Below are 15007 nucleotides of genomic sequence, written 5' to 3'. Positions count from 1 at the left end.
TGAACAAAAACTGGATACTCGTTCGGAAAAGGTAACCGATCGTTGAAGGAACTCGTATTAGTCTATGTTCTACAACGAACACACTCGCCGAGCACGGTTAACCAGCTGAAAAGTCTCCCTTTACGCCGGAGAAAGGTCGGCAAAAGTTTTCGGTTAGTGGAAATTAGGGTATCGGCGTAGAGCAGCCGGCGTAGGGAACTATAAAAAGCGATCCCGGCCGATCGATGACCAGTGATAGTCGCGTGACACGGATCCTCGGGCACGAGAATCTTACCAATTTCGAATCGAGAGGATCACGTGCGATCAGCGTCGCGTACTGAATGGGAAGAGCAACAGGACACGGACAAAGAACTTTCTTCGCGAGCCGTTGAACGGCTGCTCGGTCAGTACGGCGTGCTCGTGGTGGCAAGGTGAAAGCGTCTGCATCACGGCCGCTGATCTCCTGCAGCTTCTGGATGAAGTACAGGGCCAGAAGGTGAAGAAGATCTATGAGCGGCGGACGGTGCACGGGCAGGCGATAGAATGCGCGATCATGAGGAGGCCCGTGGACGAGACGACCGCTTAGGAAGCCCGCTGGGTGGCCCAGGTGAAATTCTCCTGTGACATTTTCATCCAGCCGCTCGCCTCGCTGATCGCACGAACCATCGGAAGATGACTGTCACGAAAATCTGGATCCTCTTCGGCTCCCTACTGGTGCTGTTCGGTCACACCGCCTGCTTGGACGTCCGACTCGCGAGGGATGATCCGATGCCCGCTGACAATCGCTCTGTAAGTACTGCTAGGGGATCGCTTCATGGATAGGCTAATCGATCAGTTTTCATTCTTTCTCATCTAATTTTCTCTTACTTTTGTTTTGTGATTTATAATATCTTCTATCGCTGATTTGATATTCGTTAATTCTCCTCGCCTAATTTTCTGTTACTTTTATTATTTTATCTTATTTTACTCTAACCAATTGAGACTTTTGCCTCTGTGTCTTTTCGCTGGACATCGAGTAATCTTCTGTTCTGCTAGAGAATCACTTGATAGCTAGGCTTATTGGTCAGTTTTCATTCTTCCTCATCTAATTTTCTGTTGGCTTTGTTTCCCAATTTTCAATATCTTACATCGCTAGTTTGCTGTTCATCAATACGGTTACACGTAATCAATCGAAACTATAAAACTGTGAAGTAGAAAGACACATTTTGCACCTGTGTCTTTTCACTAGACATCGAGTCATCTTCAAACTGTATGGTCGAATCTGAGATTTTGCTTTCTGCCTGAATTCCTATGTGTTTTCACCAAAAGAGATTGGGATAATCGTTTAGGAATATTGTAATGATAGCATGATCGATAGAGTGAAGGGGTGAAGCTTGATTCATTGGAGATGACTTTTACTAATGTGAATTGAGAATAGTTTCTATTGAGATTGATGATTGCCGGTTGCAAAGGCGCTGTGAAAGTCGGCTCGACAATAAGAAATTTAAAGGCAAGTGATAGGTATTATTAAGTAGTTAATGTAAGTGATTTCGAGATTAATTACTGTAAAAGCTAACTTGGTTAAGTAAATAACATTACTTTCGTATGGAAGAGTGATCATTGAAAATTAGACACTCGATCGAAGCGAAAGTTGATTCGATCTTTATTATATTTTAGAATTGTTATACTTTTTAGGGTAATGGTTACAGTTTTCTAAATAAATTCTACTGATTTAGTGCGGTAGATTTCTAGTTTGCTGGTGTAAACTGGAATTTAACGGCGAAGACCTTGACCCACCATTCGTGGTCACTGTCTCCGATCGTCCTTACTTATTTGCCAATGGAAAGTGAGCGCTCTGTGGAAGTGTTACAGCGGCGAGTTTCTTTCAGGCGACAGATTCGACACACAACCGAAAGGGCAAGTTCCTGTTCGACGAATTATTTGGTCTTGACATATCCGTCGGTGGGGATAGCGACGATGAAGTGTCGCGGAATTGTACGTGCGGTAAGACTATACATAAATTATTGGCGTTTTTTTTAATCGCCATTTTTGCTACATTGTATTTTTATTCATTACGTCGTGCCATAAGTAATGACGTTTGTTTGACGACAATTTGAATGAAAGTTTGAAAATTATAAACGTAACTAGTAGAATATTCAAAAAACTCAGTGTCCGTTTATTAATAATTATTTTCATAATTATTCTGATATATGATTTATATGATTTTATATTAATAACGTCTTTGCAATTAATAATGTTTTTTCATCCTACCGAACGTTAAAAATTTTACGTATACATAGAAATTCGAATAACAATGATTTTTAAGGCTTGATTATCCCGCGTGGCTTGTAACTAACCTTTTTACTAACATTAAATCAAATGGACATTTAAAAGAACCGTTTAAGTAGGTTTAGAAATTCAGTTTTGTCCCCTCAAACTTTCTTTCGCTGTTCATCATCCAAATTCCCCGCCATTATTGGCATTCTTAGATTCCCAGCCGATCTTTTTACTTTCCTATAGTAAATTACCATCTTCTATCGCCGGTTTACGAACTTTCTATCCTGACTAACAATATCGCTAATTATTTGACAGTAGACCGGAGATTTTATATATTCGTAAAACACGCAATAAAGTTTGTTAAAGATTTTATTCTGCGTACAGCCCGATAGGATATTCAGCAGTGAAAATGCAATAAATATTGCTGATGTATATCATAAACCACTGAATTTATATTTCATAAAATTTAAAGAGGTCGATCGTTTACGGAAAAGAGGAGTAATTTATAACAACTATTTAAATGTTTGAATATTTAAATATACGGTATTCCATTGTTATAGATCCCTGCAGGATTCATGTTACAAAAGATATTGATAAAACTGGTTTTCATTCGTAGCGTGGCGAAAGTGTAATTGAAAAATCACTTTCCTTCGTGTTCCTTTGACGACTATGTAGTTACATCACGCAACAGAATTCACACTTGACCGTCATTATAGTCTAGGAGTCGCAACAGTACAGATGAAAAAGAAACATCAACATCCTAAGCATGTAACAGATACAATTAGCTTAACTCCTTTGCCATATGATTTTCTTCGCGAGTTCACTCAACTAACGAATTTTACTGTCAATAATTTGCAAAAAAAAATTTTAAGAAATGTTTCAAACTATGAAGCTAAAATATTGAAAGTAGGATCAAACGATTCCAACAAATCCCTTAACACTAGAACTACCGAACAATCAAATTGACTTTTTGAAATTTTTCTGTGGAAACTTCAACAGTGCTATTGATATTTCCATTGATTTACAATTCGTTTTTAATCATTCTTAAAGAAGCAATCAGGAATGGGTCGTTTTGACCTCTCTGGTAGTTTTAGTGTTAAATATCATGGCATAGAAACTGATTAATTGCATAATATAGAAATCTAAATCAAATTTCAAAACCAATTTCAAATGGAAATTTTAAAAAGAATTTCAAATCAAGTTCAAAATTCTAAAAACAATTTCAAACTAAATTCAAACTTTTGAAAACAAATTTACTAGACAGAAGGAAAATATGTTTTCTCATTAGCTTCGCGAAATGTCGCCTTTATCTCGCCGAAGAAAGCTAAATTGTCGGTTGCGGTATATTTAATGTAAACATCGATTCCACAGACAACGTTTCTTCACGTATCCTCAACACGTTCAATGCCACGCGATTACATAGACCAAAATACACGAAATGGAAAAAATATAATATTAAATTATTTGATTGAATTGTATTATTGTCATTGTATGTTCATCTAGCTGAATATCGCCGCATTAGGTAGCATAATTGGTAATATAGAAATGTTTTCAAGTAATCATAGTTTAACTGAGTGAACTATAGTAATTCGATTTAGTTGGGGGTCATCGGTGACCTCCATGATATTCAACGTGTTAATTGTGAAGAGGCAACGTCTCGTCTGTGGCAGTACCTTCGACTGTTACGCAGATGTAACAATCTCCTTTAGAAAACATTTCTCGACTCGTGTTTGCTCTTTTCGAAGGACCAATGGCGCGTAATAAGTAGTAACGAACGAGAATTTTCTTTTCAGAATGCGGTTTGTCCAATCAAGAGAATCGAATCGTCGGTGGAAGACCCACAACCCCAAACAAATATCCGTGGGTAGCTCGGCTGGTGTACGAGGGTCGCTTTCATTGCGGGGCCAGTCTCGTTAACAATGATTACGTTATTACAGCGGCTCACTGTGTACGTAGGTAGGTCTCTGATTTTCTCTACGAACGACACAAGAAAATCGCCATAGAAAAATGTGATATCATTGCTGGACTCGTGGGGTTCGTGCGTTCATAAATAGAACTAATAAAGAGAAACATTACAATCTACCGTGTAATCGAAATTTATCGTTCATTCATTTATCCGCAAGTTCGCTGCTATATAATGAACTTCGAAAATCGGCTTTCAATTGAACTTTCTTCTACTGCCTTTTTTCGTCCTACTGTTCCGTGAAAATGTGCACTCGCACGGGAACAATCGAACCTCGTTTTCTTCGTAATTTCTCCTTTTACATTTTACCTGTTCGAGGTTTTATTGCGATTTCACGGTTTAATTTGCACAGGCAACATTGCGAACAACACCGTGTAGCCTTTACAGAATTTTTAATTACGACTTACATTCGGAGGAAAGTTCTTCCGTAGGTTTCTAGGAAATCGCTTCTAGTACGAGACCGAACATGTTTTCTAGGTTGAAACGTTCGAAAATTCGCGTGGTTCTCGGAGATTACGATCAGTATGTGAACACGGATGGGCGTGCAATAATGAGGGCGGTGAGCGCGGTGATTCGTCACAGGAACTTTGACATGAATTCCTACAATCACGACGTCGCGCTGCTGAAGCTTCGGAAATCGGTGAAATTCACGAAAAGTATTAGACCGGTCTGTTTACCCCAAAAAGGTAAGGAATCCTAGTAAAAGGTAACTATAAAAAGGAATTAATAATAAAACTTTCAAATTTCGCTTGTTATTCTGTTGTCTACTGTATCATAATATGAAACTGTTGCTTTATAAACTCTTTGCGCTTCATTTATAACTCTTCCTTTTCTCTGCTAAAGGGCACCTGTTTCAAATGAATAAATAAATAAATAAATAAATAAAAAGTTTCTATAAAATTTCTGTTGCTCGCATAAGTGTCAGTGATAATTTGTAATAATTACAGTTCGATCGAACAATAATAATAGTCGTCTTTGCCTGGGAGACTCTTGTGTTCGTGTTGATATTATAAAAATGTGCGTAAATGTTCGCAGGCGCCGATCCCGCCGGAAAAGAAGGAACCGTGGTAGGTTGGGGTCGGACATCGGAAGGGGGGATGTTGGCAGGAATAGTTCAGGAAGTGCAAGTACCGATATTAAGTTTAATGCAATGCCGTAAGATGAAATATCGAGCCAATCGAATTACAGATAACATGATTTGCGCCGGCCGCGGTAGTCAGGACTCTTGTCAAGGTGACAGCGGCGGTCCTCTTCTTGTGCAGGAGGGTGACAGACTTGAAATTGTTGGTGAGATATTCGTATTAAATGTTACTAATAATTAGTGTTGCATATCGACATAACGAATGCAAGATTTGTGATCGTATGAACTGTTAACATGTTGACTGCCACGAATAGCGTCAGCGTTTTATGTATCGCTTATTCTTTCTACAGCAAAGATTAAAAGGAAGAATTATTAATTATTTGCCAGTCAACGTGTTAACAATGTTTCAGGGATCCCATCGCGAATTATGATACACAGAAATTAAACTGCAGTTCTATTAAGTTCGTGCTTGTACCAAAAGAATATTCAATTGAAAAAATAGAAATATTCAATAATTCAATGTATCAATGTTCGATCAATATAATATAAATAATATATAGAATATTCAATTAATAAAATACTTTACTTAGCGGTTAATTAGAAGTGCATGTACAATTTTTAGAATTCGTTTCACTTGCAGTACGTATGTAAAGTGTGAAATGTTTTATAAATTGGAAGAGTGAAATTACAGATTGTATGTTGGAAATTTGCTCGGAGAATATAAGACTGATTTATGGTTCCTGTCGTCCATTAACCGGGTAATTGGATATACCAATTGTCCTCGATTCGAAGGAACAGGAATTTCCGAAATGATTTCGTACGCAGCGCAACTTTCTAACCGTCCTGTATCCTTTGAATACAGGAATAGTTTCCTGGGGCGTTGGATGTGGGAGAGCTGGATATCCGGGAGTGTATACTAGAGTGACCAGATATCTGAATTGGCTGAACGCGAACATGAAAGAAGGATGCATTTGTGCAAGCTGATAAAACCTCTATTGGTTATCCCGGTTCAGAAAATTTATTGATTCCGCCAATTTATAACACAGCGATACACGAGGAATGAACACGGAGCTGCGAGAATAACGAACCGTAAAACTACGGGAATCGTACTTGTTGTTACAGGACTTAATATTATTAAAGTACGATTTACTTGACACTTAAATACCACTAATCGACGAATCGAAGATACGAACTGTAAATTAGAACACGTATACATATAGTGTAAGTTTACCGGTTTCGCGAAATTATTTATTATTTATATTGTACATAGTTTTGTAGGTCACAGTACTTCTAATAATTCACTCGAACTTAAGGAACAAATGGTACTGTATTTTAATGCTCGTAGCTTAAGTACTAAAGTTCCTTGTAAAGTCATTTGTATTTTTGTAAAGCAGACATAAACTCATCTGTAAATACAGTAAAATATCTAATAGAGGATTAATAGAAATTTAATCTTTTCTTATGAATCTTCTGCGATTATTTATGCGTCTTTCATTTCAATGTTCCCTTAACCCCTTGCTCTACGATTCATTTCTCAACTATGGTCGATACAACTATTTCGTTAATAATTTATTCAAAAAATGAGAAAAATTCTATTCTATGCCCATGTTTGCTGTAAAGTATAACGATTGACAACAGAAGAAAAATATTTTATCTGAATACACGAGAATCGAGTAACATTTCTGCCTCTTAAGTTTTATTTAAAATCTCCACCGCGAGTCTGACACGTTATTACTAGGCAAGGGGTTAAGTACTTAATGTTCTTTGAGAATTCTATAGAAAAATTCCAGTTTTCGTTTATTTCTAAGAAAAACATTACAGTATTCAAAGGACACCGTGTAATTCCCTGTACTCGTGACACACCTATTGTAGCATGAATAGCGGCCGAACGTCGCTGGCATAATTACAAGCGTGTGTAACGGTTCACGTCAAACCAGGATTAAGTTAATGAAACGTACATTCTGCTGAAAGCAGAACGACAGTATGCACGCCGATGCATCGCGTGTGTTCGATAATAATACTCAGCCGTCGTGCATCTGTTGCACGAAATGCAATTTCACCGAATTTATTTGTTCCCAGTACACGGTGAAATTATTCCGAAATTTCAATGTACAGCAACATCAACGTGTTTGCCAATTATCTCGAGGTAAAGTGTGTCACCGTGGATCGTATACAGAAGGATGCAAGGAATTTGAAATAATTTCAATCGTCGAAAGAAAAGTACACATTTTAAAACATATAGACTTACACGTTTCCAACCAGGCATCGAAATCACCAGAGCACGAACCGAGAGGCTACGAAAATTGATTGCCTCGCCGCCTAATTAGAATCGTGGTTTCCATTTTCGTTCGAAATGGAACATTGTTGCCAGTGACTCGCAACGGTTGCAACTCGAATATCGCGATAATCATAACTTTCAACGAGCAAGCCTTCTTCGTGGGTAAATAAAAATTCCTCTCGATCGCATCGTCACGAAATTACGAAAACAATTTTTTTTTCGGCTCTCACGAATCATACAGCGGAGGAGAGACGTGGACGCATCGTAATTTAGCTGAAAGTGGAAAAACCAGACCTTAATGGCCCCATCGGCTGGGAACGTCTCTTTCTACCTTGAAGCGATGGGACATCGTTAATGTGAGACGGTCGCAATAAAACGGCACCAAATGACACACCAGGCTGGTACATAATAAGAACTCTGCGTATAATGAGATACATATACGTGGCCATAAACTTCTCGCGTGGAATCTGCATAATGAATACTGGAGGACGATTTTTGGGTGCGTCGAAGCGAGTTTGGAAGCGAGTCGCGTCGAAAATGGTCGGATACCTTTTAGGTAAATTCTAAATATACTAAAATAAAGGGAACCACCATTTTCAAACAATTAATACATACGTTTCTCTATTAATTGTCAACTTCACAGTCGTGAAGAAACGACACGAATTACTGCTTTCTCGACGATGATCACTTAACACTAAACGTACCGGTACTTTGTTATTATAACTGGTTATAAAACAAAGGTAAAGAAATGAAACGATAATCTTTTTCTAGTGAACACAGAAACGAATGGAAAGACGACAATCGAAAAACTGATTAATCGAACGATGTAAGAACTGATAAAGTCGAATGGACCAAAGAAAATCCAGAATTTTCAAGCAGATTTTAAAACCGGTCATTTGATCGGTCATAGTACGTTCAGTGTAACACATTGTTGACCGGTCACGAGTTAACATGCGTTTGCACTCGCACCGCCCATTTCAATGTTTGAACCGCAGGACAATATAGAATATTGCAAAAGTAAATATTAAAAGTTATATAAAAGGTATGTCAGAAGTTTCACTTCAATTCATTATACATATATAAATAAAGTATATCGAAGTTTATTCAGATTGTTTCACTGTCATATTTAATTACGGGATAATGACCGGTGACATAGGATAGCTTCTACGTAAAATTGCCGGTCAACAATGTGTTAATGCGAGGGGTTAACACACGGTCACATGTAACCAATGCGAACTATGAACAAAACACATGGCACGAGACCCCTCTCTGCCCTTGTGCCGTGACCAGGCAGATCTCGCGAACAACGCATAGTATGTACTAGCCGTCAGGTCAATTAGCGTTCGAGTAAGGAAAAAAACTGGGAAACATCGGGGATCGATGGAATTCGTTCAAGAAGCACCGTGACCCTGATGACGGTCAATAACAGTCATCCGTAATTCGACCCTGAACGTGAACGTCAACTGGTCAGGTACTGTCCAGTCGCCGACCAGTCGGCTGTGCCCTCCTTCTCTTCTGGAATAGCAATTACCTCTTCGACCTGGCTCGCCCTCAGTTGCCGTGGGACACTGGCGACAGTAACTCCTGGCCAAGGACATGTCCGTAATGTCTCGTCCATGACATTGCCCGCGCGGCGAATCCTTCATCGACAGAATCGTTCCCTTTTTGGTACGTGACGCGCGAAAGTTCACACCAATAAAACAGGATCCAGCCAGGTCACGGAAAATGAGGTTCTCGCGGTGCCTTGGAGTGTGCGTGGCTCTACTAGTACTCCTATCGGACCATTGCCAGGTGAGTTTATTTTTGGAAGAAATTGTTCGACTCGCGGCGTAAATAGAATCAACGCGTTCTCGGGATTTCTTTTCCATTTCCTCATCGGAGACGAGGATGTTTGGTTAACGCTAGATTTAACGGGCATTTGTTGTACAGGGTGGAACGAAATATTCGGGTTTCGGAACAAATTCAATTCTGTATCATTTATCGTGCTGTTCGTAGGAGAACTGGTTTTCGTTTGGATCTTGGAGATCGGGAATTTAAGAATGGACAATTGACCCATTTGCATCTTTATCGTGTACGTACGCTGAATTTTCCAGGTCATTATCAGAGAATTGATTGTGCCGTTATATTTTCCGATAGTTAGAGAATAAAAACGAAAAGTGTTATCGGAAATGAAAGTAGTAATTCTGATTAATAGTAGTTCTTTTTACTTATTGTAATTTTTCTGGTTAAATCAAGTTAGAAGAAAAACTGGCGATAAGGGCTTCCTTTTTCACACTTCCTCATGATCCAAATAGGTTAACATACATATTCGTGCAACTGCATTGATGAATATTTATATAAATATTCATGAAATAATGTTTATAAATTCGATATACGTCAAATTGACGCGTTCCAGAAGTGTCAAATAGCAAACCGTTGTCTCGAGATGGAAAACGGTCATTAGGAGATATTAATGTTCTTTTGTTAAGTTTTGTTGATTAGTGGAACGAAGTTCGATATTGGCCTTCGTTTATCTGAAGAACAATAATATTCGAAAGTGTAAAGATATAGTTCACTGTCGAGAATTTTCGTTGGTATCGTTGAGACTATGGACAGTCGTGTGTCCTTTACAAGTGTTTCAAGAATTTATTTTCCTTGCGCGATAATTGCGATACGAGTCTGTATAGAGTAATAAGTAAGAAAGGATAAAATGCTGTTTAGAGTGATATCTGATACGAGTGCGACAAGTTTCGGGAAACGATCGCTTAATATAAACGGAACACTTTTAGGCAGACACGTTCGCTGAGAAGGTGAAAAACTTTTTTGGAATCTTCGGCAACAAGCCGCCGGCCGCAGTGGAATCGCCTGCGCCATGTTACTGCAGTGAGTATTGTTATTATCGTTCGAAGCAATTCATTTGCCTATTAAGATAAATAAGTAACGACAGTGTTGTACTATTTCATAAAATCGTAAAAATCGTTGCTGTAGCATTCATCGTTGCACACCGGCACTCGATTAACATGTTGAATGCCCCGACCACATGAAATTACTATAGTTCACACGATTAAACGATGATTATTTGAAAACATTTCTGTACAATAAACAATGCTACCTAATGCGGTGACATTCAGCTACACGAACGCGCAGTAATAATAATGCAATTCAATCCAATGATTTAATATTATATTTTCTTCATTCTCTGTATTTTTGCTCTATGAAATCGTGCGGTATTCAACGTGTTAACGAAGTTGAACAATTGAGGCACTCAGTCGTTGAAATGAGCAGGTTGCGGAGTACGGAACGAGGAAAGTCGGATAGTTGGCGGTCAAACGACTCATGTCAACGAATTTCCATGGATGGCTAGGCTTTCGTACCTGAACAAATTTTACTGTGGCGGTACTCTGATAAACGACCGTTACGTTCTCACCGCGGCCCACTGCGTCAAAGGGTAAGTTCGACCGCAAACAAATTTTCTTACTACCGGAACTCCCGATCATACCGAGGAATTAGCCTGACCAACGAATTAATTGAAAGTTGAACTTCGTTCAAACCTGCTCGATTCGATGTGAATAATAAATCGGAATCGTTTATTATAGCGTGTTCGTTCAATTCAGAAAATTGGAAACGCAGTTTCTAAATTACGTACATAGCTCGAGTTCCTGAGCTTTCATCGCTGCTTCCATGTCAGCTCACGTATTAGGTGATCACGCGTTCATTAACCCTTTGCACTCGAAAAGTTTTTCATTAGAAAGATATTCAAAACTTTCTTTTGAAATATGGACGACATTCTTTGAATTTAAATAATGAGAAAACACAAACTAAGGAACCAAGCTGTTTTAGTTGAATATTTCACATACCGATGCATTGTACAACACTTAATATTCTACATGAGACCTTTTAACTTTGTTATATCAAATCAAGTGGTGAATGAAAGTCACTTCTCGAGTACAAAGTGTTAACAAGCAAGTTCGACGATGAAACTAGAGAAAACTATCTCGCTACCTTTTCTAAGTCTCAATTTAAATTGCTAATCATAATCCTGTTCTCGAGCCGCGCATGGTCAGATTTTCTAGTCCCGTTTTCAGGTTCATGTGGTTCATGATCAAGGTCACCTTCGGAGAACACGATAGATGCACCGAAAAGGGGGCTGAGACTAGATATGTGGTCCGAGTGCTGATGGGCGATTTCCATTTATTGAATTTCGACAACGACATCGCCCTGTTGCGACTGAACGAGAGGGTGCCCCTGAGCGACGCCATTAGACCTATATGCCTGCCGTCCGTCAGAGGTTAACATTTTTAAATTCTTCCTCATAAATTGACTTTCTAACCCCTCACTTCGTAACAACACGCCAGACTCGTAGTGGAGATTTCAAACCGAATTTAACACTAGGTTTACGGACTTTCATTGTACAGTTTATTCTGTGGTTTCTAACAAAATGGATATCCGTTCGTTTGGATCTTAGAAATTAGGGGTTGGAAAATAAACGATTAGAGTAGCAAATAATGTTTAAGAAATTCTATATGTGTCAAACTGATGCGTTCCGTAAAGCTAGTGCTGAGAGGGATAAGTATTATTCAATTTCTCTGAATTCGAATGAAGTATTATCCTTCTGCTACCAACGATTCTAATTAAGACCAAACATAGGTGTAGAATATTCCTAGAATTTTTCTGTTTTCGCAATGAATTATTAACGACAAAGTAAAATTGTATCGATCATAGCCAAGAAAGGAATAAGCCAACGGGTTCACCTGTCTTAAATATTAACAATCCCTTTAACCAATTTCATCGTCTTCCATTAAAAAATATTCCCAAATTACAACCACGAACGTTACACGCTAAATGCAAAGCGAGAATTGAAAAAAAAAACTAATTATATTACTTGCTCCCCTTAACGTCATGTAACTTTCCTTAAGGTTTGTCGACGTAACTGCGCGATCCACCCGGTACATCGACGAACGGTCGGTAAAAGAATCGTTCGCCTTACCATCGTCCGCCGCTCGAAACTCCGAAAGTGTTTTTACAGGGCCACACGGGACACTCTAATTAAGCGTAAATACAGCAAAATGAAAGCGTATCGTACCAGAGGCGGTTGCATTGCATCGATCCCCGTCGTCTCTCGCTGCGCAATTCTGTCAATCAACCTGTTATTCGTTCCCCCGATTCGGTTGCACCATTGCAGCGATAAATTAGTCAGCATACGGGTACCGTCGCCGGGTGCAACCGCGCGATAACGGGTGATTTTTCCGTAAATCGGGGACTTCGGAGCTGCTCGGATCGAACCTCGATAACTGGCGATGCTACCGAATTGCGTAATCCGCGTCACCTGTTATTTACCGATGTCTTCTCAATGAAAAGCGCAAGTGGATCAGCCAGCGTAGCGCAGCGCGACGCGACGCGACACGACGCAGCGCAGAACGCTTTATCGCCGACGGATTCGGCCGTTCGTTCCTTTTTCGCTTCGACGAGCACATCTCGCGATTGCATACGGGTCGTTTAATGCTTTTAGATAACGAATACGTCGGCACGAAAGCAATCGCGTCCGGCTGGGGCACCTTGCACGAGGATGGAAAGCCTTCGTGCCTCTTGCAGGAAGTCGAGGTACCGGTCATGAGCCTCCAGGATTGCCGCAACACCAGCTACAGCCCCCGTATGATATCCGATAACATGATGTGCGCCGGATATCCCGATGGCAAAAAGGACTCCTGCCAAGTAACAGTTCATTTCGTCGTCTTTCTCTTTTAACCCTGTGTACTCCAAAAGCGTTTCGCTGGGAGTACTCGACATTTTCTCTGACTAACGAGGAATCGCACGTAAATTCAAGAACGAAATTGTTTCATTTCGATGTTTCACGTATCGATGCATCATACAAAGTTTAATATTGAATATTCAATTTTATAATTTCGCTGTGTCGAATCAATTAGCGACTAAGAGGCGCCTCTAGAGTGCAAAGGGGCAACACTGGAATAACCGTACCCGTGAAAATGGCGGATTTCGGTTTCCTTATTTCGTAGCTATTGATATCGTGAAAGCCTTAAATATCCGAAATGACTAAAAAAGTAAATAATTTCGCTTCAGTGCTGTAATCGATACGTAGAGAAACTGAAGGAAAATCTATTACTACAATTTTTAGGATTATATATTTTATTCGTGTTAATCGCTCGGTTATTCTAGAGTTAATCCTTCGAGTGTTGAATACTTTCAGCCGAAACGTTTCGTGCGAACGGAATATTTGTGTGCTTAGCTTACCGTCTGAAGATCAATGAACTAGGGTAATTTCGGGTGCGATGACACAAACTCATTTAGATTATCAAATATCTATATTTTCGTTTGTTTTTTAATGGTATACTGAATCTTGCACAGATGCCTACTTAAATATTCTTCGCGTGTGTAATTCAACCATAAAGCTTGTAAGCTTATGACTTTTTTGTTGGGCCGCATTCACAGCCATCTTGGGCTGTAGGTTGGACAAGCCTGGCCTACAGCTTCCTATCAGTATTTGCAAACATCACCGTTGTGTCCTCGAACTGTAACAATTTCTTCCCGATTTCAGGGTGACAGCGGAGGGCCTCTAATAGCTGAACGCGAGGATAAGAAGTATGAGCTTATAGGCGTAGTGTCCTGGGGCAACGGCTGCGCCCGGCCAGGATATCCAGGTGTCTACACAAGAGTCACGCGATACATAGACTGGATCATTTACCATTCGCGGGAAGGATGTTTCTGTGAACATAACTGAAATCGATACTCGCATGTAAACTGGGGATCGCAATTTTGCTGGAATTCGTAAAGTGTTCAATCACTGGCGCCCGTGGGAAATTGCTTTGAAATGAACGCAGTCGGCGAAACTGTTTTTAACCAGACTCTAATTTTTATTCGCTTGAGATGTAGAAGTTGGAAGACTTTCATTTAGGTTTCGAAGAAATTGAAATTTTTTATCAGTGCTCCTTGAACGAATTAATTTCCTTCGATTTTCTGGATTAAGCTTAACAAACAAATGGCACCGTTCGATCATTCGTGTGACTAAATGCTCCGTGGAAAGTTGGAGACTTCGATACTCATTTCTGGCGAAACGCTGAAGATACTCTATTTTTTTGTGCACCTTACATTTTACGTCACTCCTCCCGAACACGATTAAAATTCATCTTTAATAACCAGAACGATGATATTTGCTTAATTAAAAGCAACACGAAACAAATCCTTGAAAGACACTATGTAAAGCTATTACGTGATTTGCTCAACATATAATTAAGACACCTACCGTATACTTTAAAGACTTTGCGAAGAATCTTTGTTAAAACAAGATAAATAATGAACAATAAAACGTTTAACAACATACATCACTCTATAGTTCTAATTTTCAAACCTTCCGTCAAAACATATCAAGCTTACATTCCCGACAGCAGCGAACGAATCGTTGTTTGCAAAGATCATTTTAAAATGCTTTCCTCCAAATAACAATAAAAAGTGCACA

At 39.3% G+C, this 15007-nt stretch overlaps 2 protein-coding genes across 3 annotated transcripts; both read left to right on the top strand.

Moving 5' to 3' along the window:
- Positions 1-651: 651 nt before the first annotated feature.
- Positions 652-6263, top strand: LOC116430965 (trypsin-1). The gene is made up of 7 exons (XM_031985761.2): positions 652-768; positions 1397-1479; positions 1823-1962; positions 4029-4191; positions 4676-4884; positions 5234-5485; positions 6142-6263. The coding sequence occupies exons 1-7, from the start codon at positions 652-654 to the stop codon at positions 6261-6263; spliced, it is 1086 nt and encodes a 361-aa protein (XP_031841621.2).
- A 2728-nt stretch (positions 6264-8991) lies between these two features.
- LOC116429771 (trypsin-1) lies at positions 8992-14841 on the top strand. Of its 2 annotated transcripts, none has more exons than XM_031983100.2 (6): positions 8992-9348; positions 10326-10419; positions 10822-10984; positions 11622-11824; positions 13046-13248; positions 14090-14841. In XM_031983100.2, exons 1-6 carry the CDS (start codon positions 9283-9285, stop codon positions 14270-14272), a joined length of 912 nt encoding a protein of 303 aa, XP_031838960.1. In that variant the 5' UTR covers positions 8992-9282; the 3' UTR covers positions 14273-14841. The 2 variants fall into 2 exon arrangements, with proteins under 2 accessions (XP_031838960.1, XP_031838952.1); XM_031983092.2 differs by having other exon boundaries at positions 11610-11824.
- The last annotated feature ends 166 nt before the right edge of the window (positions 14842-15007 follow it).

The sequence above is a fragment of the Nomia melanderi genome, chromosome 3 (genome assembly GCF_051020985.1).
Source record: "Nomia melanderi isolate GNS246 chromosome 3, iyNomMela1, whole genome shotgun sequence".
In the NCBI taxonomy this organism is placed as follows: Eukaryota; Metazoa; Arthropoda; class Insecta; order Hymenoptera; family Halictidae; genus Nomia; species Nomia melanderi.
The sequence above is the reverse complement of the archived record's forward strand: the minus strand, read 5'-3'. Positions and strand labels throughout refer to the sequence as shown.

What these genes read in the sequence shown, in the direction of transcription:
- LOC116429771 (XM_031983092.2), top strand. Translation starts at nt 9,283, where the DNA reads ATGAGGTTCTCGCGGTGCCTTGGAGTGTGCGTGGCTCTACTAGTACTC. An exon ending in TCCTATCGGACCATTGCCAG is followed by an intron (nt 9,349 to 10,325) that starts GTGAGTTTATTT and finishes GAACACTTTTAG; the next exon opens with GCAGACACGTTCGCTGAGAA. An exon ending in GCGGCCCACTGCGTCAAAGG is followed by an intron (nt 10,985 to 11,609) that starts GTAAGTTCGACC and finishes CAGATTTTCTAG; the next exon opens with TCCCGTTTTCAGGTTCATGT.
- LOC116430965 (XM_031985761.2), top strand. Translation starts at nt 652, where the DNA reads ATGACTGTCACGAAAATCTGGATCCTCTTCGGCTCCCTACTGGTGCTG. An exon ending in TGCCCGCTGACAATCGCTCT is followed by an intron (nt 769 to 1,396) that starts GTAAGTACTGCT and finishes AATTGAGAATAG; the next exon opens with TTTCTATTGAGATTGATGAT. An exon ending in GCGGCTCACTGTGTACGTAG is followed by an intron (nt 4,192 to 4,675) that starts GTAGGTCTCTGA and finishes CATGTTTTCTAG; the next exon opens with GTTGAAACGTTCGAAAATTC.